At 46.5% G+C, this 27,070-nt stretch overlaps 1 protein-coding gene across 6 annotated transcripts in view; it reads right to left on the bottom strand.

The window, feature by feature from the left end:
* The window catches only part of AGRN (agrin), a 257,944-nt gene that overhangs the window by 29,519 nt on the left and 201,355 nt on the right, over window positions 1-27,070 (bottom strand). For all 6 annotated transcript variants that reach the window (XM_083628357.1, XM_083628359.1, XM_083628358.1 and 3 more), the window contains 9 exons: window positions 20,401-20,565; window positions 14,610-14,753; window positions 13,319-13,443; window positions 12,113-12,218; window positions 10,026-10,394; window positions 8,589-8,723; window positions 4,660-4,787; window positions 3,941-4,055; window positions 1,044-1,163 (listed from right to left, as the gene is read on the bottom strand). In XM_083628357.1, coding sequence (XP_083484483.1) covers window positions 1,044-1,163; window positions 3,941-4,055; window positions 4,660-4,787; window positions 8,589-8,723; window positions 10,026-10,394; window positions 12,113-12,218; window positions 13,319-13,443; window positions 14,610-14,753; window positions 20,401-20,565 — 1,407 coding nt within the window. The remainder of the gene's footprint in view (window positions 1-1,043; window positions 1,164-3,940; window positions 4,056-4,659; window positions 4,788-8,588; window positions 8,724-10,025; window positions 10,395-12,112; window positions 12,219-13,318; window positions 13,444-14,609; window positions 14,754-20,400; window positions 20,566-27,070) is intronic.

The following is a 27,070-nucleotide window of genomic DNA, read 5'->3' as shown; positions in this document are numbered from 1 at the left end:
TTCAGAGAAGTGTGACTAGCCCAAGGTCACCCAGCAGCTGCATGTGGAGGAGCGGAGACACAAACCTGGTTCCCCAGATTACGACTCTACGACTCTTAACCACTACACACTGGCTCTCAAAAGGCTGTGGCTCAGTGGTAGAGCACTTGCTTTGAATGCAGAAGGTCCCAAGTTCAATCCCTGGCATCTCCATGTAGGGCTGGGAGAGATCCCTGCCTGAACTCCGGGGGAGACAGTACCAAGTCAGCGCAGGCAATGCTGAGTTGAAGGGAGCAATGGTCTGACTCCAGATAAGATTGCTTTCTATGTTGCTATACGTTGCTAGCACCAAGCTTTCGGAGACCTCCAGGAAAGGCAACATGAATGATCTCAACTTGGGCGAGGAAAAGCAAAAATTCTCTTTTGCTGACTCTGATTTTCTTTTGGGGGGATGTTCAACACAAAGCATCAGGCTGTTTGCCAACCCTTGTCGCCACACCTGGGCCTGAGCATTCGTGCTCAAAAACGCATCTTGCAATCTGCAGGTATCGTCACACCTGAAACAGTCCCAGCTCTCAGATTGCAAAGGGCGCTTTTTACATATCAAGCACTTCTTTCTGCATTAAGAGAGCCCATCAATTGCAATGCGAACATTGTTCCTCGGCGCTTTTGCTGGGGACACAGCAGAGGATCAAAAGTGCGGGGGAGATCTCATGCTCATTAACTGTGGTAAAGCTCCCGTCTTTCCAAAAGGAACCAAGGAGGGCTTTGAGGCTGGAAAAAGGCAGATCTCACCCCCCCCATCCCCACACACAGGGGAGTCCAGATGAATCTCTGTGGCTCACAACTCAACAGCACAGAAACTTACCTGTGTTTCAAAACGAAAGTGGAAAGGAAGGGGGGGGGACAATATGCCAGTAGGCACTTTTTGATAGGCTCTGGGCATGAAAGCAGCCAAGTGGAGACATCTTTTGAAAGGGAAAAAAGCACGACCCAGGCAGAGAGGGAAGGTAAAGGCAGGAGGGGGGAATGCAGATGAGGATTGGCCTGGGGGAGGAACTCACCAAAGTCCATGAATTTGATGTTCTCCTGCTGGGGCCTTTTCACGAGGATGGTTTTCTTCTTGGAGGCTTTGATCTGCTTCAGAAGGGCCCTCTGGATGTCGGCAGCTGTGTAGGTGGTGGCTGCAAGGACCCAGGAAAGGGAAGGAGGGAGAATGAGGCATTGGAAGGTTTGAAGCATCCTTTTCACGCCACCCTTGGAAACCATCCCCTTTCATTTCCCCCCAACTCCCACGGAAAAGAGTTCGGAGGGCCACCGCACAGTCAGTTCCAGCCACAGACCTCCCCTGTTGGTCCTTGCTGCAGGGCAAAAGGCACATCTTAGGAGGAGGTATTTTTTGCCCTCTGGCTCAGACGTGCTTTGAGCTTACAAATGACCTTCTTATAGGCAAGAGCCTCCCTTTCTCTCTGTCTGGTTAAATATAGGGCTGTGTGTCGACTCTGTACTTATTATTATTTCATTCATTCTTTTTAAATGGACATTCTGCACCATGTTAATCCTACAGGTAAGAGACAGAGGGTTGCATCCAATGCTAGTCCTACCCAGAGTAGACCCACTGAAGTATGACTAACGTGTCCATTAATTTCAATAGGTTTACTCTGAGCAGAACTTAGCTAGAGACAAACCAGAGTTTTGCCCTAACTGGAATCATGTTTGGAACACAAGTACGAAAACATCTCCATGACCTAAGGCAAATTTATGCTTGTTAAGCCACCCTTCTGGCATCTGAGGCTTTGTCAGGCATCACTCACACATTTTCAAGTGTATCTTCACAATCTTAAGGCCTAAAAACCTGCTTTTTTTTTTTTAGTGGAAGTTCGGGGGTATGATGACATCATATGCTAAGATTATGGAATAATCCATCTGCTCTGACCGTCCACCTCCCTTCTTAGCAATTTTAAGAGTCTCAAAGCTTGGGGACATCCTAATAATTACTGGCAAATCAAGGGTTGTGCTCTCCTCCTCTCAAGGAGTAAAAGAAAAATAACTGAGCAGTTACTTTAATCTCAAGGACAGTACTGGAAACTCAGCCACGACAGATTAAGAAATGGACCCTACCATGGCCTGGAAATCTGTGCACTTTTCCAAACAGGGTTATGAGCTCTTTCAAGACAGTTTAAAGCAATTTTGAAAGGACCTTAAAGAGCAATAGAACACGGCATTCACAGATTTTAAAAGTGAAATTAAGATGGAACTTAAAGGCTCTATCTGCAAAACTTACAGATTTGTCAGTCGCAGCCAGTGAAGCGTTGGAACTCAGAATGAGACATAAATCTCTGCCATTAAGAAATTAATCAAAACTACAACAAATCTCCAATCACACAAAGAATCATGGGAGAGTTAAAGCAGGAGGGGCAATTTTAGATTGGGGGGAGGGGACTGAAGGTCTGAAAAGAAAGCATTTTCATTGAATGGCTTAACAAGCAATTTCCAGCCTTAAAAGTAGTCCTGAGTGATGTGGAAAGAGCTCACAGAGCCCTCACTCCTCAGCTGCCTGCAGGGCAACGACCGAAAGACTTCACAGCCAAAATGGTGTGATTTTATTTAAAGGACTAAATCATGAAAGCAGCCTGAGATTCCTTGGATCTATCTGTATAGGGACAAAAAGTCTCAATCTTCAATTATTTGTGTGCTGAAACGCTACTGAAAAGAAGAGTTTTTCAAAAAAAATACACGCCTTTGCTCTTTGACTCTAGGATACAATACAAATGGGGCTACTCATTTAAACTAATTGGACTCAAAAATAATAATGCCGATGTCAGGCAAATGCTGGGAAAATTAGAATTCCAAGAAGATAGCTGTAGGAAGAAGAGGAAGAACAAGCAAATGAGGATCCATACAAATGGCAATGTAAATAAAAGAAAAACAGTATAAAAATCCTATGGGAAAGCAAATACAATGAATGGAACACTTGAATGGAATTTTATTCTCATAATTTAGTCCTAGAATATAGTTTGGAACCTTCATTTAATAGCTGTGCAGGAGATGGTAAGAAATAATACCCGGGTGACCTGTTAATTTGCTGTATTAAGTTGTATGTTTGATATTCAGGAAGAGCAGTAGAAGTGGTGTTTAACTCATTCCCTAATCCATGCACCTTTTCCATGGATTCACCATTTGAATCCAGATGGTGTCTCTACCAAGGAGACTCTATGAAGGGTAGTGGCTTATTAATGGTTAAGCTGCAGTGCTGTATTTGGCTGGAAGGGAGCAGGAGGGAAATGGAACAGAAGAACAAGGATGAATGTCAGTGCTATAACATCTCAACCAAAGGAAAATACGATTGTATTGCTTTTAAAATACCATCGTGAGTGTAAAAATTTGTTCCTGGACTGCAAATGATTTAGGTAACCCAATAAAAAGAAGGAGGGTCTGGAGGGCATTAAAACAAAATTTTGTTTTGCTGCAAGAAACACATATTAAAAATCAGCTGGAATTCAAAGCATTTATAAAGCACTTATCTAAAAGGTCTTAGTACTGTACTCAGCCGTGTGTGTGTGTGTGTGTGTGTGTGCGCGTGCACACACACACACAGAGACAGAGGAAGTGGTGTCTGGTGGAACTCTATACCAGACACCACTTCCCATGTATTGTCTGTGTTCTCACAGAGTCAGGGCATGCACCTGTTGGGTCAGCCCAGTGAAAGTGATCCCTGTTCTGCCCTGTGGAACGCCCTCTCATCAGATGTCAAGGAAATAAACAACTATCTGGCTTTTAGAAGACATCTAAAGGCAGTCCTGTTCAGGGAAGTTTTGAAAGTTTGATGTTTTATCGTGTTTTTAATATTCTGTTGGGAGCCGCCCAGAGTGGCTGGGGAAACCCAGCCAGATGGGTGGGGTATAAATAATAAATTATTATTAATATTATTATCCAGCAGAAATGGGAGTGCGGCACTCACCTGGGTCAAAATGAGACTCAACGATGACACGCACGGCATTGCTCTGGCCCAGGTCTCGTACCCGGATGCTCTTGAAATCCTTCTTGACATCAGAGTTGCGGAAAAGTTCGTCCAGCTAAAGGTCCAGCAGGTGGGGCAGTGAGAAAGTAAAATGAAAGCAAGAAAGGTTTAGGGAAAGGTACTTGTGGTACCATTTCACATGACTTCTGTCTTTTAGTAAATATATAACACAGGTACGTGAATGGTTTTGAATATGCTGTAAAATATACTGTAATCTCATCTGTTTCTGATGTTCAGGCTATGAACCACCAGAGAAGAAGTATCAGCAGGCTTGGTGAAGCCCTGAGATTTGTGAAAGAAAAATCTTTAGAAACATTTGCAGAGGGACCTTTCAGGTAGACAGCTCAACAGCTGCAGCACATTGGGAAAGGGAATGCAAAACCAGAGGGTAGGAGGAAGATCTCAATGGAGTATCTGGAATCCTGAACAAAGACCATCCACATGGTAACATTTTGTTGCAGGTCTCGTTGGTTGCTCCTTTAGGGTCCACTTAACAAGAGGGAGACAACCTCAAGAGAGAGAATTCCACAAGTGGGAGGCTACCACTGAAGAGGCCTACCCTTAATGCATGCTAACCAAATCGTAGGCCAAAGAGAAGGGCTTCTGGGGGCTGATGTTAGGGCCTCAGCATATTCCTATTCCTATTCATTCGTGCTCACCGCGCTTTCGATGCTCCTGGCGGTCTCCCCAAAGAGCTCTGATTTGGGGTCAGCCATCTCTGGCGTGTAGAAAAGCTCTTGACCTTCCACCTCTTCCAAGATGAGAACCCCCTGGAACACTTTTGTTGCTGAAGGGAAGGGGTGGGAAGTCAGAGGAGGAGACACAAATCTGTTAGCTCAACAGAGAAGCAAACAGCATTAATGAACAGCAACAACAACAACAGAGTATTCACAGCAAAGCAACCATAAAGAGTGTTCAGTCCCTTGGCGGAGGAGGGGAAGCGAGAAGATGGCAGTATATGGGTAGTGCCAGAGTCTGGGGTTAGTCTGGATGGGTTGGGGGTGGGGGTGTTCAGCGCTATGGAGGTTAGTATTTTGAGAATGCTGGGTCAATAAGGCAAAGGCTCCAAGTGTTTTAGAATCGGCAGAGTTTACCATACAGGTTCCTCCAAGCTCCACCCTGGATGGTGGCTGTCCTGGACTGGCTGAGTAATAAGAGAACAAGACGGTTAGCTGGAAGAAGGAATACATGTCACATAACAAAGGCTGGGGGAGTGCGGGGCTCACATGCAGAAAACGTGGGCTTCTGGGAAACTCCCAAAGGGACGGAGAGAAAGGAAAGAGGAGGCAGAAACAGCTGCCGCATGGTATTCTCTAAGAAACCACAGGAGCAAGGACTGAAGGGATCCAGGAAAGGACAAGGGTGAAAGTGAGTGGCTATGGTCAGGTAAAGGTAAGGTTTACTGGCAGCATGAGAGTACAGCCATAAACCTGTGTTTTAAAAATGTTAAAAATTGAGGGTTGTATCCAAAGCCAGTTCTACTTTTAAGATTCATTTAAGATTATGGATATAACTAACTTAGGTGCATTGGTTTAAGTGGGTCTACTCTGAAAAGGGCGTGGCTGGATACAACCCTATTCAATTATTTCTGTTGCAGAAATGTGACGCCCCCTTTGCGAACGCCAGCATTTTGTTATACATACAGGTTATTTCTGACACATCAACATAGCAAAACACCTTTAAAAGCAAAAGAGAATCTGAGTACTCTGTATCCTTAATACACAAATGAAGGAGAAAAAGGAGACACATGTGATGAAAGCAATTCAAACATTTTACCAGCCTAATCCTCAATGTGACTTAGTGGGATTCCTATGTTTGATATCATCTCAGTCCAGCTATATGCGGTCAGCATCCTATTTCTTTCACAATACTGGGGAGAGGGATGTATTGATAATGATGCCTCCTTTCCCTTCCGACTTCTTGTGCATGTTGAATTATGAATATATTAATTTTAAACAAGTCTTGATGGAAGACACTTATTTTCCCAGTTTTACTGATGCAACTTCCTCTTATTTTCTACCACATTTCTACTACATTTTCAAAAAGACAAAAGTAAAGATTGTTTGTCAGAAAAAGCTGTCAATGCCGGGGACAGAATTTAATTTCTCAAAAAGAGAGGTGGTGGGGATTTAGACCCAGCTTAGTCCTGCTTAGAGTAGACCCACTGATTCATGTCCATTAATTTCAGCAGGTCGACTCTGAGTAGGAGTAGCACTGGATACAACTCTAAATATCTGGCTATTTGCTATGCTTTTCTATGCTGAGAGCTATAATGAGAGACAAAAAGGGATGTTGCCATTTGCCTCTGTAGCAATAGGCACTAGAAACTTACTTTTTGTGAAATACATCACTCCTCACATAAAGCCAGGCAGGTTTGCTGCTTCAGCTGGTCTATCCAAATGCATTATTTGGTTACATCTGTTCTTAAATATGTGTTAGATGTTCTACTGGGCCTTTTCTTTTTTTTACATTTTGAAATGCTCCAACGTGGTTTTGTTTTGTTTTCAATTGTGATTTTTATTAGGCTCCTTTGGGAGGAAGGGCAGCATACACTTCCCTTCAGTAAAGATAAAGCCACTTCATTTGTCCACGGGGAAATCAGGACACACACACCTGGGAAACATTCTGATTATGAAGCTTAACCCACAGCTCAGTGTAGCTGAGCAAAAAGTGTCCTGCCTGCTGAAGTCCCAGACTCAATCTCTGCTCAAGTTCCAGAGGCGTCAGCCATCTCTGCTTGTCGTTCAGCAAAAACAGCCAAGAGTCTTTAAGGTGCCACAAGACATTTTGCTGTAATTGCTACTGCTGAGGAGCAGAGCTGGACTCGAGAAGCCGCTTAGGCAGATTGCTCTAGTTTTGGTATCAGGCAGAGTCAAATCTACTCAGCCCATTAGGTTGCTGTTGGCTGCCCTGTTTTCATTCCCTCTGCAGTCTCTAGGAGGGTGTGAAGCAACCTTCTTCCTCAGATGCATTGATGTTTCCATGGACTTCAAAAGACCGCCCACTCAACCCCAACCCCAGGAAAAACAGGCAATGAGCAGTAGTATCACAATGGGCATGGTCAGGACTGCATCCTTTCAAAAGAATGGGGAAACACAAAGCAATTAGGCCAGCCTCCTAGAAGACACCAGTGGGATGTCTGTAGCTGTCAGTCCTGCAAAGTCTAGTGCTACGAGAGAGGCAATTTCCCCCCCTCTCTATCCACTTCCTACCTTAATTTTATAAATTATGATGTCGCCTTTTAATCTCACCTTTTCTCTAAACTAAAAAGCCCCAGATGGTAGAATCTTTCTTCCTAGGGAAGTTGCCCCACCCCCTTGATCATTTTGCTTGCTCTTTTCCAGCTCTACCATATCCTTTTTGAAGTGTGGTGACCAGAATCGTGCACAATATTCCAAATGCTGTCGCACCAAAGATTGGTATAACAACGTTATAAATGGTTACGAAATCAGCTCCTTCCCTAATGTTCCCTTTACACCATGGTCAGACCTTCAGGAGCCTTTGGACCCAGACATTCCAGCCACCATACTGGATTCTCCCTCTTCCGCTGCCTTGGCCCTCAAACCCCTCATTGTTATCCCCAAGGCCACAACAGTAGAGCAGACAAGGAGCCAGGCAGGAGCTTCAGGGCAGCTGGCAAAGTGGCCCTCCAGATGTTGATGAGCTACAACTCACCTCAACCCCAACCAAACTAGGCCAGGAGGATTTGGGCTGATCAGAAATGGGAGTCCAGCAACCTCTGGAGGGCCGTGGTTTCCCCATCCCTGGTCCAAGGGAATGTTTACATTGTCAACATTGAACGTAGGCTGAAACAGGGTTGACTGCCACGGTTCGCCTCCTAGAAAGATCTGAAGTTTTGTGAGGGAACTTAAGGCCTGGTCCCTAAAAGAGAATTACTTTACCCAGGGTTCACTGGCAGTGGAGAAGAAGGTCAGGAAAAAGAGGTTTGAAATGAGCTAGTCTTCAAAGGTCACTAAGGACAGAGTAACAATGCTGAGCAAATTTCACCAAGGTGCACGGCCGTCATAACCCTGGAGTCTGAATCCTCAACTCCAGGGGATGAGGGCAAGGACTCTGAAGCAGAAGAGGGCATGCAGGGTCAGCCCCAGAAGCGCTTTCGGCCCCCACCCCCAGCCCGAGGATGTGATTCAGAGGACTCCCAGGAAAACGTGAGGCTCCCCTGCTCCATCACAGCAGGAGGTTACTGGAGAAGACTTGGTCCTTGAAGTAGAACAGCCTCTTGAAACGCAGCTGGTGCTACCGGTAAGGCTGTTCTTGCTGCTACTATATAAGGGCTCCATTATAGCTTGTTCCTTCCCAGAACAGCTTCAGAGCTCTGTGTCCCTGGACCTTGCCTTGCATCCAACCCAAACATGTGCCTTGCATTCCAGCCTGAACCTTGTCCCACACCCTGGCTGTACCTCAGAGCACAACAGTACCCTCTTTTGCAAAACTACAATTTGCTGAGTCCCCAGGCTGACAGTTTAATGGATTTTAAGCAGAGCTGGGATTCTGTTCCCAACTAAGGCGAGTTACGGACCACTTTGCCCATGGAAGTCAGGCTACAATTGAACAAAACTATATTTACCTGGGCAGTTGCTTCCCTCTGCATCGGCCGCAGCTGTCTTGCCATCAGAGCAGCATCCCAAGGGGGTGTTATAACACGTGGCCCTCTCTATAACTGGGGTGCTCGTGACCCTCGCTTCTTCCATCTCCTCGTCCCCTGCATAACAACAGGAAGAAGGCTTTAAATCTTTTGGGGGGGAGAAGAAGAACTTTTAGGATTTTAAAGTTCCTACCACAAGAGGTTTCTTTGTGGAAATCCTGTTGTTTTCCTCGATCAGATTCCTGCAGGACAGGTCTGTGATAAAAGGGCTACCACGTTTACTGTGAGGAAAATATTTGCAAATTTGCCTCTGAGAAGAGGCTTGCTGGGTCAGTTCAAAAGGGCTCATCTAGTCCAGCAGCCTTTTCTTACAGGGGCCAATAATAATAATATAATAATAATTTATTATTTATACCCCGCCCATCTGGCTGGGTTTCCCCAGCCACTCTGGGCAGCTTCCAACAGAACACTAAAATACAATAACCTATTAAACATTAAAAGTTTCCCTAAGCAGGGCTGCCTTCAGATGTCTTCTGAAAGTTTGGTAGTTAATTTTCTCTTTGACATCTGGTGGGAGGGTGTTCCACAGGACGGGTGCCACTACTGAGAAGGCCCTCTGCCTGGTTCCCTGTAACTTGGCTTCTCGCAGCGAGGGAACCGCCAGAAGGCCCTCGGCGCTGAACCTCAGTGTCCGGGCAGAACGATGGGGGTGGAGACGCTCCTTCAGGTATACTGGACCGAGGCCAACAAGATGCCCCAATGGGAAGGCCACAAGCAGGACACAAGCACAACAGCAAATCTCCCACCTTGTGGCCCCCACCAACTGGCATTCAGAGGCATGGCTAGTAGTCACTGAGAGCTTTCTCCTCCATGAATTTGCCTGGTCCACTTTTTAAAGCCATCCCAAGAGAATACAATGAGTAAGAACGAAAGGAGCGCCTTCCTGGAACAGGCCAATGGCCCATCATAGTCCACCCTCCTCTTCTCACAGTGACCAACCATGATGGGAAACTTGCTAGGTGGACAATGAGAGCAACTCTCCCCACTTATGATTCCCAGCAATTGGTATTCAGGGGCATTCCGCCTCCAACGTTGGAGGGGGAATATAGCCTTAAGTGGCTAGTAGCCATTGAGTGTCTTGCACTCCAAAGCCACACGGACAAGAAACTTGCTATGTAGGGTCCAACCAGACCCTGGTAGTCACAATTTTTTTTAAAGAAAAACTTGATCAGCAAAGCCAGCCTAAAAATGTGGTCCCCCCCTTCCAGAGACATGGCCTTCTCCGCAGTGGCACCCAGATTACAGCATACCCTTTTAGGTATAAAATGCATGGGAGAATGCATTGCCAGGCCAATACGACCCCTTTGCATGGTCCTCAGGCAACAAAGAACTGACATCAAAACGGCGCAGCCAGCTCACCGGTGGAGCTTGCGCCACTGCCTTCTTGGTCTCCACTGATGCCCATCTCTGGGTCCCCACTGCCTTCTGCACTGCCTGGCTCAACGTAAGCTGGCTGGCTGGTGACTGGGACAACCGGGGCAGTCGACAGAGGTCGGATTGTGGTCTGGCGGACACCATGCGTGGTCCAAGCAGTTGTGGCTGGGCGAGGGGAGGTGCTGATCCGCCGCGTGACTGGGTGGCTCTGTGGGGAAGCCTTGACTTCAAAGTGCTGGGAGCTGCCTGGCGTCCTGGGCAGCTCAGGAACCTGGGGGGTGGCTTGAGGGGTTGGAGGGAGAAGCGATCCCAAGGTTGCAGGTGGTGTAGCGTGGCTGGCATGAGTGATGGATTCTGCAAGGAAAGCAAAAGGAAGGTAGTGGTTAAGAGGTAGACCAGGACCAGTCAGGCCTGCAGAACACATTACCTGCCAAAGCTGGCTCGGCCCACGTCACATATGGGGACAGAGAAGTGGGTGAATAAACCTCATGGGTGCTGGTGTCTGTAGTTTGCAAAGCACTTAGTAGGCTATCATAGGAACAATCTCCACTGAGTGGCTCTCCAGGGTTCCAGACTGGAGATCTCAGGGACTAAACATGTGACCTCTTGCATGCAAAGCAGGCACTTTACCACTGAATGAGGGGCCTTCCCTACTTTTCTGATTAGTGACAAGTTTGCATGTGTGACACATGGTGCTTCTTCATCGCCATGTTAAAACTGGGGCGAAATAGTTCTTTTAGTGGTGGTGCCATCAAGACTTTGGGGCACCTGTCCAGGGCCCCACTGGGCAGAAGGGAGCAGGAGGGACCTCAAATACAGTAGGATGTGCTGACTGCATGTTGGAGTGGGTGAAGTAATGCACTTTATTATTTAAAGACACACACACACACCCTGCTACACAAAAAATGGCCACGGAGTCAAGAGTCTAAAACGACTTAGCTCCACCACTGATTGTGAGATAACAGATTTCCAAAGCACGCCTTTGGAATTTGAGACCTGCTCCCATACCAATTTGTTTGCAACTCAAGTGAGTACATCAGATTGGCTTGCATATCACATGCCAAAATCAATAACCTCTCATCAGGCACCAAGGCTCAAAAGAGTGTATATATTTGCTCTCTTTTGTTTTAGAACAAATCTGATATCTGGCTTTTTGACAATTACAGGGTCGAAAAACCTGAAGGCTCGTCATTAAGATTTGAGCCCTGCTTATTACATTCACACAACATTGGAAGGCTGAATAGCTCCCAGACCTTAACTCAGACCTTGACGGCAGCTTTTGACATTTGGATCTTTCCACTGTTGTTGTTTTTTAATGGACATTTTTAGCTGTGGATCTGTCTCCTGTCAGCCCCATCCAGCATTGCCAATGGGCAGCGATGTTGGGAGTTGTAGCCCAACATCAGAAAGGTCACAGTATCCCCATTCACGTTTTGTGAGGACCTACTGGGTCTATAAGGCAGGTTACAAAGGCTAAAATAAATATATAGTCCTGTGTCCATTTTAGCTGGTCCATAACCCCACAACTGCATCCCCAGCACCCCTGGTAATCATAACTGATTGTCAGTAGTAGTTAAAAAGAGCTGTTTAAAAATTGATGCCTGAGTTTGATCCCCACCCCCCACCCTCCCTGTCCCTTTTCCCTTGTGTGTCATTTTTTAAAATATAGATTATAGCCTATAGGCAGGGAATGTCTTGTTTTACCTGGCTGCATATAAACCACTGTGGGACCCTTTTTGGCTAAAGAGCAAGGTGTAAATGCAATCAATCAATCAATCAATCAATCATCCCCAAGTTCCTATCTATCTCTCTATTAATGAATTAAATTTATATGCCAACTTTTCCTCCAAGGAACTCAAGGTGGTATACGTGGTTTCTCCCTCCCCATTTTCTGCTCACAACATCCTCATGAGGTAGGTTAGCTTTGAGATGGTGACTGGCCCACGGTTACCCAGTAAGCTTTGTGGCTATATGGGAATTTGAACCCTGGCGCCCCAAGTCCAGGTTCAGCACTCTACAACCATTACGCCACTGCCCAAACAAGAAGCTTGACATGGTGCTCATGTATTTACCTTGGCACTGGCCGAAGTGCTTCACCTCTATGACCTGCCCTTGCCGGCAAGCAATGGTCCTCAGCTGGCACTGGTCACCATAGGTCACTCCGTCCGAGCCGCAGACCTAGGATATTTGATCAGATTTCATATTTGTAATTCCACTTTTCCACAGCAACTGTGTTGAGATGAAAGCAGCACTCAGTAATAATAGGATTAAAAATTAAGGGGCCATCACAGTCATTATAGCCATATCAAAAACACAATAAGGCAGAAAGCAAAACAATTAATGCAGTGTCTGCTGAGCATCAGCCCTGAGCCTGTTGACGTGTGTGTGTGTGAATGAGTGAGAGTGAAACAGATAATGGCAGTTCAGACATATAGAGATGGAAGGGACCCCGAGGATCATCTGGTCCACTGCAGGAATATGCAGCTGTTCCTTACAGGGATCTAACCTGCAACCTTGGCGTTATCAGCACCATGCACTAACCAACTGAGCTATCCAGGTTCTCCAGTGGAGAGGCAATAGGGATGCTCCTCTGCTGATACAACAAGGACAGAGATCAAAGCCCAGTAGGATTCGGGGGGGGGGGGGTATAGGAACATAAAAGTGTAAGAACATAAGAAAAACTTGCTGGATCAGTCCATTGGTTCATCTTATCCAGCATCTTGTTCCCACAGTAGCCAACCAGGTGCCTGCAGGAACCCTCAAGCAGGACCCAAGCGCCTCCTGTGGTTTCTAGCAACCGATATTCAAAAACAATACAGCCTCCGACTGTGAAGGCAGAGTATAGCCACTGTGGCTAATAGCCACTGACAGCCTTATCCGACATGAATTTGTCCAGTTGTCTTTTAAAGCCTCCAAGTTGGTGGCGATCACCACCTTCTGAGGGAGCAAGTTTCATGATTTAACTATGCACTGAATGAAGAAGTACTTTCTTGGCAACAGCTAACACGAGAAGAGAGGGCAGTGGAAGGTGAAGCAAGGTCAGGTTGTAGTAAGACCACAGGTGACTCGAGTTCAGCTGTAAATAAGCTCATCTGTTCCCCCAATTTGTAAAATGGGAACAATAAATTCTAGGAGTTGTCTCCCATGTGATGTCCTAGTCAGAAGAGGCTCACTGAAATTAATGACATGACTAGCTTAGATCTACTAATGTCATGAGCGCGTGGGTGGGTGTCCTATGCTGAGTAGGGCAGAGAAAGGACACAATTGTGTCTACTTACCTTGGTCATGTTGGCCTCCGTGCAGAGTGGAGATGGGCACTCACAGTGTGCAAAGCCATTTACTTCCACGCAGGATGCCCCAAACTCACACACCATTTCAGTGCAGGACGAGGGTGCAGATGGGTCTGAGTAGGGTAGGATAAATAACAGGAGAGGCATGGCATGAAAACACATACATCTGGATTTTGACTAACATTTGGTAGGTCTTCCTTTGCAGATGATGGAGGCGGCATGCACACCACATATCTAAGCAGTGGGGAAGTGGTCTGGGGTCACGAGAAGTCACTGTTTCTGCAGCAGGGTCCCTGTCTCTAGCATCCTAGAGCTGCCCAATCTGCACGAAAGGGGAGCTTCTTAGCCACTGTATGCCCCCATGCTAAGCATTTAGGAACACCGAAAACACAAGGTGCTTCCGTTTCAAGAGAGTGGTGTGCAAGTTCTGTTATGTAGGAGCTGCATGGGAAGCACAACTTAAGGCCCCCCCGAAAGAAGATACTGAAGCACTCCAAATCCTTTGTCCATGTACGTGCACATGCTGAAATAGTAGATCTAGCTGAAAAGCAATACATGGAGACTTGCATTAATTGTTGCAATACACCCCTAATTAATATTGTATAATCTTAGAAGGAAGGGACGTGGGTGGAACTGTGGGTTAAACCACAGAGCCTAGGACTTGCTGATCAGAAGGTCGGAGGTTCGAATCCCCGCAAAGGGGTGAGCTCCCGTTGCTCGGTCCCTGCTCCTGCCAACCTAGCAGTTTGAAAGCACATCAAAGTGCAAGTAGATAAATAGGTACCGCTCCAGCGGGAAGGTAAACGGCGTTTCTGTGCGCTGCTCTGGTTTGCCAGAAGCGGCTTAGTCATGCTGGCCACATGACCCGGAAGCTGCAGGCCGGCTCCCTCAGCCAGTAAAGCGAGATGAGCACCGCAACCCCAGAGTCGGTCACGACTGGACCTAATGGTCAAGGGTCCCTTTACCTTTAATCTTAGAAAGGTGTGGTTGTGACTACTATGAAGGGACCATGCACTTCTGATTTTGCCATTACACTGCTGCATTTTAAAACACATTTAAAGCGCATGACTTCCCCCCAAATAACTGTAGTTTGTTAATAGAGCCAGGAACCCTAGGATTCTCTGGGGGAAGCAATGTGCTTTAGGCTGTGTGGAGCGCACAGAGCCAGAGAGGTGTTAAAGCCATATTCACAAACGGTTGTATTATGCAGCAATCTTGGGTTCTCCAAACCAATGTGGGAAAGGAAAGCCCACGAAGAAAGCAGCCCCTCCCCACTCACCTTTCTCGCAGCCAGACATTCCCAGCTTGCTTCCATTGGGACACTGGTTGCACTTCATGCCGGTGATGCCGGTTTTGCAGGAACACAAGCCTGTCATCTGCTCACAGTCATCGCGCACCGAGCCCACGGGATCACAGTGGCAAGCTTCACAGGAAGGCGACAGGATGGGAAGGAACAAACTGAATATATGACACAGAAATTCCCCCCTCTCCCTCTGGCCCTATCCAGTTAAAGCTCTATGATACTACTTTAAACAGCCATGGCTACTCCCCTGGGAACTGTAGTTTGCTAAAGGTGCTGAAAATTGTTAGGAGGCACACACACACCTCTTCTCTTCACCGAGCTATAATTCTCAAGTGGTTTAAAAATCACTCTCCCTCTTCCCAGGAAAGTCTGGGAATTGTAGCTCTGCGAAGAGAATGGAGGGGTGTTTGAGTCCCCTAACAACCCTTAGCGCACTGTCATAACAATGCATCATTTAACTTATAGATTTCACTGCCATACGAAGGTTTTAAAGGGAAATGGTAACAAATGCCAGTGGGGGAAAGTACATCAAATGCCAAGAGACCATTCCCTCTTGCTATGTGCTCCACTCCACCACCAACTGAAAATATCAGGCAGTAACAATGAGAGGGGGCTACTGCCTTCCTGCCCCACTTGTGGGCTTCCCAGAAGCACCTGATGGACCCACTGTGAGAGAAACAGGACTCTGGACTAGATGGCTTTTGTTCTGCTCCAGCAGGGCTCTTCTTGTTCTTTTATGTATTCAAGATATCCTTTTATTTATTAAATATAATATCTTTATTAATCCCGCCCTTTCTCCCAAAAGAGCCCAGAGTGGGGGTGAGGGCAAACATTTCTGTGATTTTTTAAAAAATAACCATTTAAAATAATACAAAAGCTTATTTAAAAACCTCTAAAACACAATAAAAAATTAAGAACAGATGCAGCCAAACATGCAGAGTTTTCATCAGGCCACTAAAAGGGTACAGTGATGACGCCTGCCTTAGATCAACGGGCAGGGAGTTCCACAAAGCACAGGTGCTGCCACACTAAAGGAGTCATTCCTAAAGCATCACAACAGTGCTTCAAATGTGTGGTTCGGATGTGACCACCATTTGTCATGACTGGACAGGAACTGCCATCTGTGTGGCATTTGTGGAAGTGCAAACCTCAAAAATGTTTACATATGAGTTAAGGCCACCTCTTACATTCTTAATGGGCTGGATGGATAGTTGAGGTCAACATGGAGGGCCATGTATATAGCTGGGTGCAGATCAACAGTAACTCACAAGGTGTCAGCAAAGTTAACTCTTTATTCAAAGAAACAAAACAGTTCAGGCCTAGTAAGAACAGCAACTCCCCAGTAGTTCTCGCCCCAATGAGGCAGTTGCAACCTGAGACCTCGCCGCCTGATCTGTCTTTGCTCTGCCCTCTTCATACTCCTGCAGGTTCTGGGAAACCAAGGGGGAAGGGAGCTGATTACAGCTGGAGGGGGAGACTCCTTGCATTCATCATTAGCCTGCCTCATCTCTGCCTCTTGGCCCCCCTTCTCTCCAGCCTCCACTTCTGCCTCTGATTCCGGACTGCTCTCTGCCACAGCCTCTTCCTGATCACTAAATCCTGTTGCCTCTTCAGCTTCTAGCACCTCCTCCTGCTAATCTGCTCCCTCTTCTCCATCTGACTAGTCATTGTCATCCCATCACCGATCTCCGGGCTCTGAGTCTTCTTTCCTTGGGGGTTCCCCAGCTGGTGCCTCCCACCATTCCTCTGCACCCAGCCAGTCTTGTAAAACTTCCAATCATGACCCCAAATCAAAGGGCATGTGAGCACAAATGCAGATGTTCTTGGCTCTATTCTCTAGGCACACCAGACAGGCAAATCCTGACTGCAACCCCGAACCCACCCCCAATGAATTTCCCAGCTCTCTGTCGAGCGTTTAAGAAGGGAATGGGAGGGAGAGGGTCATAAAGTTATAAGACAAAACCACTTATTGTCTGAAAACTCTCAATGGAAAACAAAACTCTCTGGTTCATTTTGCAGACAGTGGGTTCCTTTTGAGAAGGGACAGCTGGGTTTGGGATGGTGGAGGATTCATCAATCCCCTTCCAGTCGTCAGTTCCAGTGGTTAATGAGTGATGCCATTAGATGCACACATCCCAATTCCCAGCGTGATCTTATTAGCTCTTAAGCCTACTGTGAGCGTGGGCTTTTATAACTTTAATGAGGTAACACTTGTTCTCAGCACCCAGGATGGAACCCAAGAGTCTCAACTCCCAGTTCAGTGCTGAACTCTGAGGAAGGGCTTGTTGTTTTTAATCGCTGGGATGGATAAAGCCATCTCCATTTGAGGAATGACTGCTTCAGAACAATTCGGATCCATCGCCCAAGAGAGAAAGGAAGAGGGGGATGGTATCACTATAATAATTTCTCTCTCTCTCTCTCTCTCTCTCTCTCTCTCTCTCTCTCTCTCTCACACACACACACACACACACACTTCTTTGTTGTTTGCTATCCTTTCCAAATAACTCTTCTTCCCATGATAATTCCGCCCTCTCCCCGTTCACCACCTTATCGATTCCTTTGCTTTTGTCTCCAATGGAGCTTGAAATTAACACAGCCTTCCCCTGCCTCCACTTCTCTCTCTCTCTCTCTCTCTCTCTCTCTCTCTCTCTCTCTCTCTCTCTTCCCTAATCCCACCACCACCACTTGCCCTATCGCAGTTCACTTCCTTATTTGCACAGAGGAATAGTCTCAATACAGATCTGGGGAAAGTGATCAAGATTGGGCTGTATCCCTTGCCCCAATTTCTCAACAGAAATATAAGGGGCCATCTGGGGTGTCAAAATGGAGGGGGGGGAAATGGAAGACACTGGTGTGGGGAAACAGAGAGCTGGGTTTTTAGCTAGGGGTGACCAGAAGGAAAACTGCATTCCACCAGCAAACTACTAGCCTATTGGCCTGGAGTCTAAATTAACCCAACCAAAAGTTACTAGCCTGCATTTTTTTTACTCCTAAGAATGAACAGTACATGTCATTGGCTCCAGAGTCCAGAAACAAGCAGGATTCAGAGTTAGGTGCTAAGGAGCTAGACTGGGTTCTTAGCCCTGAAAAGAAATATGCAGACCAGGAGCCCTCTGAACCCAAGGCCGCAGCACTAGTGCCCATAGAACTGGAAGCCAATAAATCCTCAGTTCACTTGCATGTTGGAGCACAAGTTGCATTGCTTACTAGGAGCTCTCCTTGGTGCTGAAGCAGCCTACCTACCTTGCTGTTTTGCACTGTGGGCTCGTACAGTGGACAAGGATAGGACAGAGCACTGCTTGCTGCTGAGTGGAGGAGGTAGAACACCCTTCTCCTCTGCACCTAGCAAAGGAATGCAGAGGGCTGCCAGAGGAGGGGTAGAATGCTGTCTGCCTCTTCTGCACCCCACACACCTAGTGACCTATGATGACCAGAGTTAGGCAAGTGGCGACCTTTTAAGTTGTGGTACCCGGTCAAGAAAGCTTACCTGGTACCTCCTTTCATAACCACTAGGTGGAGCCTTTTTAATTCCCCCTCTTCTTTTTAAGGCACTACTTAACTTGGGTTTTACTATGCTGTTGTGCTTACTGTATTTTTCGCTCTATAACACGCACCCGACCATAACACGCACGTAGTTTTTAGAGGAGGAAAATCCGTAGGCATGCCACCCGTAGGCATTCCCTCCATAACACGCACAGACATTTCCCCTTACTTTCTAGGAGGAAAAAAGTGAGTGTTATGGTGCAAAAAATACGGTATATAGTGTTTAGTGTGTCAGACTGGAAAGTTGTAGCAATTTGAATCCCCCCTCAGCCATGAAGCTCACTGGATGGCTTTGGGACAGCCATCATATCACTTAACCTAAGCTATCTCACAGGGATGTTGTTAGGATAAAGTGGAGAGGAAGGGGGCAAGAACCACATAAGCTTCCTTTAGCTCCTTAGAGTAAAGACAAGGATATAAATGTAAGAAATAAAATTAAATAAAACATTGATATAGTTATTTGTATGTGTGAATCTGTTCTTTTTGTTTTATTGTTTTTAATTTCGTATAACTGCAAGTTGCACTGGAAGTAGATACTCTAAAGGTATTTGTTGTTGTTTCACATTAATAAATGTAAATGTAGCATGGTGGATGGTTCATCAGTTTTACTGAGCCTTCAGCCACGTGTCACCTCAGGAATAAGAACTAAAAGCTTATGAAGTGGAAGGCTGAAGTCTGCAGGAAAACCTAACACCTTCAAGCTAGGAACAAAATGTAGGTTGATTCCTATTCAGTCAGCTGGCAAAATATTCATTTCTACAGCTGGAGACAACAGGCGGGATTAAATCTGGGGCTTCTGCTAACATCTGGAGGAGAGCAAGAATACATTTCTCATGGGGACTACTACTAACATCTGGCTAAGTGAAACCCAAAATGGTTATTACTAACATCTGGAAGAGAGAGTGCCGGGTTTCTCCCATGGCCAGCATCTGGAAGGCATCAGAACAAATTTCTCTACCATCTGGAGGAAAGGAAAGGTATGTTTTTGCAGAACATTATTATTAGAAGGGGATTGGAGGGGGAAAGCTTCCACTTAACATCTGGAGTTTTCAACTCCCATGAACTAACAAGACGGAATTGGTCAGATCAGCTTCCTCCAGCCTGTTGACAGGGCTTTGCGATTTCCCTTGCCGCAAGGCCTGCTCCACATCTTACAAGCACAGGCTCATCTGTTTCAAATTAACGCACAAGTTGAACCTAAGGCAAACCTTTTGTAAATCTGGCTACGTGCTGCAACTCTTTGAAAAACGACTTCATGCCACCACAAACAGTGGATGTGACCTGACCTCCAGACCTGGACGTTGTTATTGCTCACAGATTTGGTCTTGCAGGGAGAGGGCATGGAGTCTGTCAGCTTCCAAGGAGGGTTTGCTCCTTGTATGACTGCCAAGGCCAAAACAGTCTGAAAATGAGCAGACCTCAGACAAAGAGCATGGGAGTCTGCTGATGGCGGCAGTAGTACAAAACATCTGGAGGGCACCAGGTTGGAGGAGGCTGTTCTAAGGTATTAGGCAGGTCTTCCCCAGCCCAACAGGGAGATAACCTTCTGCATGCAAAAGACAATTGGATATGTGAAACTGCCTTATATCAAGTCTCATGGATCCAATTAGCTTCGTATTTTAAAGTATCTAATGGCCTGCCACATGGAAAATAGAGCAAGCTTGTTTTCTGCTACTCCACACGGCAGGACCCAAACTAATGAATTCAAATTACACAAAAAGAGATTTCTGCATTTCAGTGGATTGGCCAAGATGACCCTCAGGGTCCCTTCTAATGCTACAATTCTATGATTCTGTGAATCGTTAGGAATAACTTTCTGACAGTAAGAGCTGCTTGACAGTCGAACGGACCCCCTCAAAAGGTGGTGGACTCTCTTTCACTGTTTTAAAAATAGTCATCTGTCAGGGATTCTTCAGCTGTGATTCCTAAAATTGGACTAAACGACCCTTGGGGTACCTTCCAACTGTAAAATTCTATGATTTACCATCAGACCCTTTTTTTAATATGGAGGTGCTGGAAAACAAATGAACCTGGGATCTTCTGCATGCAAAGGGCCTGATTTACTATTGATCTACTGCACCTTCCCAAGAGCATGCGATAAAAATGCAACGTCAACATTCACTCTGCCACCAAACAGCTTTGCTGATGCTGGGCAGGAGTCATGCAAACGTCCAGGATCTTCTGGCAAAAATTTCCCATTCATGGTTGAGACTGCAATACTCACGGGTACAGCCACTCTTCCTGTCGGTGACAATGCCACGGAAGTTCCAGAAGCCCGGCTCACAGCGGTCGCACTTCAGGCCCCCCACGCCAGGTTTGCAGGAGCACTGCCCCGTGGCAGGGTCACAACTGCCTCCATAGGAACCGTAGGGGTTACAGTGGCAGGTACCTGCAAAAGACGGGTAGGAGGTCAGATATGTTTAATAACATAAAAGGGGCCCTGCTGGGTCAGAGCAATAGCCCATCTAGTTATAAGAACGTCCAGTTTCTCAGTGGCCAGCTGGTTGCCTGTGGGAAACCCACAAGCAGGACCCAAGCACAAGAGGACTTTCTCCTCCTGAAGCTTCCAGCAATTGGTATTCACAGGCCTTACTGCCTCCGACTGTGGAGGCATGGCATAGCCATTGTGGCTGGTCCAGCATCCTGTTCTCACAGTGGCCAGCAAGATGCTTCTGGGAAGCCTCAAGTCAGGATCTGACGTCAAATGGGCTCTCCCCACTTATGATTCCCAGCACCTAGCATTCAGAGAAACGCTGCCTGGAGATACAACACAGACGTCTCAGCTAGTAGCCACTGCCTTGTATTCTACAAATCTACTTGCCAAGGACAAGCACCCAAAGCAAAACACTTAAGCAGCACACAGATCCCGTCCCCCAAGTTCTGCAGAAGCTGAAGTGAAGATCAGAAAACAGCAGAAACTCTCTCAAATGGCTTGGAAGAGACCCTGCTATTTCCTCGAAACCCTGGCACAAATGAAAGTAGGTTTCGCCTCTCTCCTGAGCCCTTTAGAGGAAGAGAGGGCTTTGTGCAGATCACAAATAACAAATAGCTAGTATATCATGCCAACCTTTGGAAGCCCTCAAACATAGTGATTGAGAAGAAAGAAATGGAGGTGGGAAAGAACAGTGGTAGCTGTGGAAATGTTTTGTATATGCTTGCAAATCAACAAAGGACACAGAAAAGCCACAGGATTCTGGTTCCTAAGAATCTGAGCCTTCTTTCATATTTTTAAAAAATGAACCAGTTTCCGTGACCTATCTAAATTATGCAGGATTGTGTGATTGTCTTATTTTATACAGCATCCTACTTTTATTTGCTTTTCATAATTTATAATGGGGGGTTGGAGAGCAATGGAGGTATGCCGTTGTGCTTTATTCAGTCTCTTCTCTAGCTGGAAGCTCAGCCAGATGGGTGGGGTAGAATAATAATAATAATAATAATAATAATAATAATAATAATAATAATAATAAAGAAATCTGCCTGATTCTGAGTGAGAGCACTGGTCCATCTAGCTCAGGATTGTCTACAATGACTGGCAGGGGAACCCCAGCATTTCAGACAAGGAGTCTTTCCCATCACATACTGCCTGATCCTTCTATTGGAGGTGCTGGAGATTGAATATTGGACTTTCTGTATGCAAAGGAGATGCTGTATCATTGAGCTAAGGCAACACTGAGCTGCCTCCCAACACTTTCTTTGCCGCGATAAGCACTAAAAACTGGTGGAGGAGGAACAGGAGGAGGAGGAGGACAAAGAAGCTAATAATAACAACCTGGGATTCTCAGAAAGCTGAGTTCTATGTCCACTATCACATTCCATATTTCTCCTGTGAAATTGTTTCTTGAGAAATACTAGCAATTGAAACAAAACTGTACATGGTTTTTAAGGAACTCTACTTTTCAAGCTGTACGATTTTGTAGGGCTTTCCCTCTTCCATCCTTGTTTACTTTCTGCCCCGCTACGTGGAGCTGCTCTCTCACACAATGTCAAAAAGAGATTGTTCTCAGATTTCATCGGCTTATTGGCATGCAAAACTTCCCAGCCAAGGTCCATCTGCTCCTTGCTGTCTGCATGCAAATTCCCAGCTGTTGGGAATCAAATGTGGATGCACCCGCGGTCCAACCCTCTGTCTGTTCCTCTATGGGAGCAGGTACAAGTATATTGGTTCCTGGGCAGATATAGGCAGATAATCCATTCCCCTTGAAGCTGCTCACTCTTGAGGCAGGCCAGAAAGAGATTCTTGGACAAACCAAAGTGGCTTATGTGACGCTGAATGTTTTCCATCCATTGCAGGAAAACACTAGAGGGGGGAAATTATTGCAGAAGCTGGCCGCAGGGAATAAATCTGAGTCCTGCAGCACAGTTTTCAGGCCGGTGATTACATCTTGATTTATACCCCCTGCTGTGGACGCAAGGGCATGAGCGAGACACAAGTTAAAGAGAGGTTTGATTCAAGACACAGCAGATAAACTTTAGGAAGGGGGTGCAAATGGAGCGGGCTTGACAAACGGGGAAGTGATGCCTAACGCCATGAGCAATAGGTATGAGTGACTGGGGAAAACTGGGTAGCTCTGAACCTGATGATCATTGCTTTTCCTCTTGTCCTTTCTAGGGTTCTAAGATCTCACGACACAACACCTGGATGTTTTTAAGCTCACCTTCACAGCTGTGGGAATTCCAAGCCTAGAGGATTATCACTGCCCCTTTCCCCACACTCCATCCCACCTTCCATTAAGGCAGAAGATCTCAAGGTGGGGAAGTCCTATGCTAGTTTCTGCAAACAGGAAAATAGGAAGGTGTCTTATACTGAATCAGACTATTGGCCCATCTAGCTCAGTACTGTCTACACTGACTGGCAGTGGCTGTCTAGGGTTTTAAGAAAAGGAATAATTCTCAGCCCTACCTGGAGATGATGGTGACTGAATGTGGGACTTTCTGCACCCAAAGCAGATGCTGTACTATAGACCTATGGATACTCGTATGGTTAGGGACCTGCCTTATGCTGAGTCAGATTGTTGGGCAATCTAGCTCAGTACTGTCTACACTAACTGGCAGCAGCTCTGCAGGATTTCAGACTGGGTCCTCTCCCAGCTCTACCTGGAGATGCCAAGGATTAAACCTGGGACCTTCTGCACAAGAAGCAGATGCTCTAACCACTAAGCTATGGCCTTTCCCTGTAATATGCAAACCATGGGGACACAGAAGACATGCACAGGCCTGATGGCATGTAGCCCCACACACTGGCCATTACAAGGACCATCATCACCTAAAAAAAGTAACAATTAATAAAAATGATGAAATAGAGCAGGGGCAGCCAGCTTGTTGACCTCCAGGTGTTGCTGGAGCTATAGCTCCCCTCATCCTTGGCGGCTGGGGCAGATGGAAGTCAGAGTCAAGCAACAAGCGGAGGGCACTGCACTGGCTATCCCTGATGAAGAGCAATGGCTTTTGAACGGCTGGGATTCTGCAGATGTTCCTCAATTAAGTGATCAATTACAGCAGAAAAGCTTCCTTGAAAAAGAGCTCTCACCCTCCTACTGCCAATCATCTCCTAAACCACGTTTCTAATCCTTATTATGTTCTGGGCACGTTCTAGTTCATGCAGGGTGAAAAGTGAGGCTTGACAAGCCTGGCCAGAGTCTGATGTCAACTGAGTATGCAGCCTGGAACACTCCCCACAATGCCTCTGCCATACCCTGCACTTTTTGTGGCAGGTTATGGCGAAGGCTTCTTAGAGCCAACAAGTTTTTAAATGGCTGCTTCACAGACACCTAGCTTTGCAACTCTCACAGAGACATGCCGTATAAGGTAGGTGTCAGGAGTGTGTGCAGGAGCCAGGCCCTGTGACCAGAAGGGCTTTGCAGGACTGGGGCCTTCCTAAGTTTGTTCTGGAGAGGCAAGGCGCGGCCGCACAGGTGAGGCCGCTTGGTAACTCACTGCACCTGGTGGCAAGAGCTGGGAAGGGATATAAGGTCAGCATTTCCCTTCAGCTCTTTGCAACAGCAACACGTTTCCTGCCTTGCTGCATCTGGCTTCTTGCTTCCTGATCCTCGGATCTTGGCTTCCTGACTCCCCGCTTCCTGACCCTCAGACCCCTGGCTTCTGGACTCTTGCTCCTGCTCCCACCCTGCCATCTTGCCCCCAGTCCCGACGTCCTCAGCCAGGACTTCAATTGCCCATAGACTGGACCATGACAGTAGGTCTGCCTTATTATCCCAATATTGCACATTAAGGTGGGTGGCGTGGTATGGAGCGCTGCAAGATAATGCATTGCTGGAACCCATGTGGTGCATCAGAACATAAGGAGAGCTAGCTGGATCAGGCCAGCGGCCTGCCTGGTCCTCTTCTCACAGTGGCCAACTAGATGCCCATTATGGGAGACCTGCAAGCAGGACATGAGAGCAAGAGTCCTCTCTCCTCCCTTGCAATTCCCAGCGAATGGCATTCAGAAGCATATTGATTCTGACGGGGGAGGTAGAATGAAGCCATCATGGTTAGCAGCTACATGAAGCCATCCTGGTTAGCAGCTACTGACAGCCTTGTCCTCCATGAATTTATATAATCCTCTTTTAAAGCCATCCAAGTTTGTGGCCATCACTGCCACTCGTGGCAGCGAATTCCAAAGGAGGGACTTTCTTTGGTCTCTCCTGAAGTCTTCCAACATTCTGCTTCATTCCCTGAATTCTAGTGTTATACGAGAGAGGGGGGAAACCTTTTCTCTTTTTATTTTATATATATATATATATATATATATATATATATATATATATATATATATAAAATTTTCTGTTTTACAATTTAAAGTACTCATTTTTACATCCTTAAGATATCGATGACTTCCTTTCATCTCTTTCCATGGTTCATTTTACATATCATAAATCCCTGCATATTTTACAGAAACTATACCATTCAGTATTCCATTATTACATCCATCGTAACTTATTTACACTGTTGAATTTATCTTAATGCTGCCAGCGTTTTCAGCTGTACAGTTATTTCCCATATATTCAATAAACGTTTTCCAATCTTCTCTAAAAGTATGTTCTTCTTGTTCTCTTATTCTATATGTTAAGTCTGCAAGCTGCGTATATTCTGTCAACTTAAGTTGCCACTCTTCTTTGGTTGGGACCTTGCTCGTTTTCCATTTTTGGGCTAACAAAACATGGGTCGCAGTAGTGGCATACATAAATAACCTTTTTCTTTTTTTTTTGACACCAGGGAATTTCAGCCTGAATTATCCCCAACAGAAAGGACTCTGGTTTGGGGGGGGGAGTACTTTTAAACATTTTTAAAAATTCATTATGGATCATTTCCCAATACTCATTTACTCTTTTACAAGTCCACCACATATGAAAGAATGTTCCCTGAACCTCTTTGCATCTCCTGGAGATGCAAACAGGGAAAACCTTTTCTCTATCCACTTTCTCCATGCCATGCAGAATTCTGCACATCTCTATCTCCATGTCTTCCAGTGGCGTAGCGTGGGTTGTCAGCACCCGGGGCAAGGCAAGTAATTTGCGCCTCCTAACCCTGAGTGAGCCAGGTAGGGGCAGAGAGCTGCGAGTGCGAGCGCGCCCCCCCCCCAGATGTTGCGCCCGGTGAGGCCGGCCCCCCCTGCACCCCCCACGCTACGCCACTGATGTCTTCTCATACAGATCTTTGCTCTTAACCAAAAATAGGAGAAGCAGCTCCAAATGTCATAACCTTTCTTTGTAGAGGAGTTGCTCCACCCCGCGGATCATTCTGCTTGCCCTTTTCTGAACCTTAATAGCAAGATGAGGCCCAGATCATGGCTCAGTCTCTTAGCGGCTACATTGCATAAGCAGTCAGTGTGGCACCATGAGAGAAGCCAGCCAGCCCCTCCCTGCTGCCCACCCTTACTGGTGACCTCTGTGACTCCACAGCCCAGGAGCTCCCGAGCGATTAAAGCTGCTTTCAGAACGCTTCCTCTTATTAAATTATATGGCGCATGAAATGATTCTACATCCCCAATCAAGACTGCCTCATCTCGGCACGCTTGCCTACGATGGCCACAGACCAGCCAATGCCCTAATGGATACCCGTGAACCAGCTGGCTGTCAGCCTCAGCTGTTAAAAATGTTGCTAATGCTTTCTCATCTCGTTAGGTTAAAGAGCCGTCTCCGGCTAATTATTTTATAAAATATTAATAAAACCTTTGCGGATGTGGCCGGCTGCGGCGAAAAGGAAGGGGGCCCTGCAATTGGGATGCACGCAGTTTAAAACACTGGGCACATTCTGAGGTTATAGGAAAGGGAGGGGGCCAAGGCAATGAATGCACATATCACCCCCTCTAATGGCAAACTCAGACAATGAGCGCCTGCAGGAATGTGCTCAGAATGGGACTACAAATCCAGGGTTCCCCCTCTGTGCCTGCCATCTTCAGGCACGAGAGGCGAGCAGGTTGTGCTCAGCATCATCCCCCAGGATTGGCAGATCTCTGGACTGGCCAGGCTTGATGTAAATATCAGGATCTAGTCTCCTGCTTTTGCCTAAGCTCCAGGCAAGGTCTTCTGCCTCCTGCAATCAGCTCCTTCTGCATTAGAGGTGCTGCTTTTGAGTTATGGTGCTGGAGGAGACTCTTGAGAGTCCCATGGACTGCAAGAAGATCAGACCTATCCATTCTGAAGGAAATCAGCCCTGAGTGCTCCCTAGAAGGACAGATCCTGAAGCTGAGGCTCCAATACTTTGGCCGCCTCGTGGGAAGAGAAGACTCCCTGGGAAAGACCCTGATGTTGGGAAAGATGGAGGGCACAAGGAGAAGGGGACAACAGAGGACGAGATGGTCGGACAGTGTTCTCGAAGCTACCAGCATGAGTTTGACCAAACTGTGGGAGGCAGTGGAAGACAGGAGTGCCTGGCGTGCTCTGGTCCAT

The sequence above is a fragment of the Podarcis filfolensis genome (genome assembly GCF_964270895.1).
Source record: "Podarcis filfolensis genome assembly, chromosome: 8".
In the NCBI taxonomy this organism is placed as follows: Eukaryota; Metazoa; Chordata; class Lepidosauria; order Squamata; family Lacertidae; genus Podarcis; species Podarcis filfolensis.
This window is presented reverse-complemented; position numbering and strand designations above follow the sequence as displayed.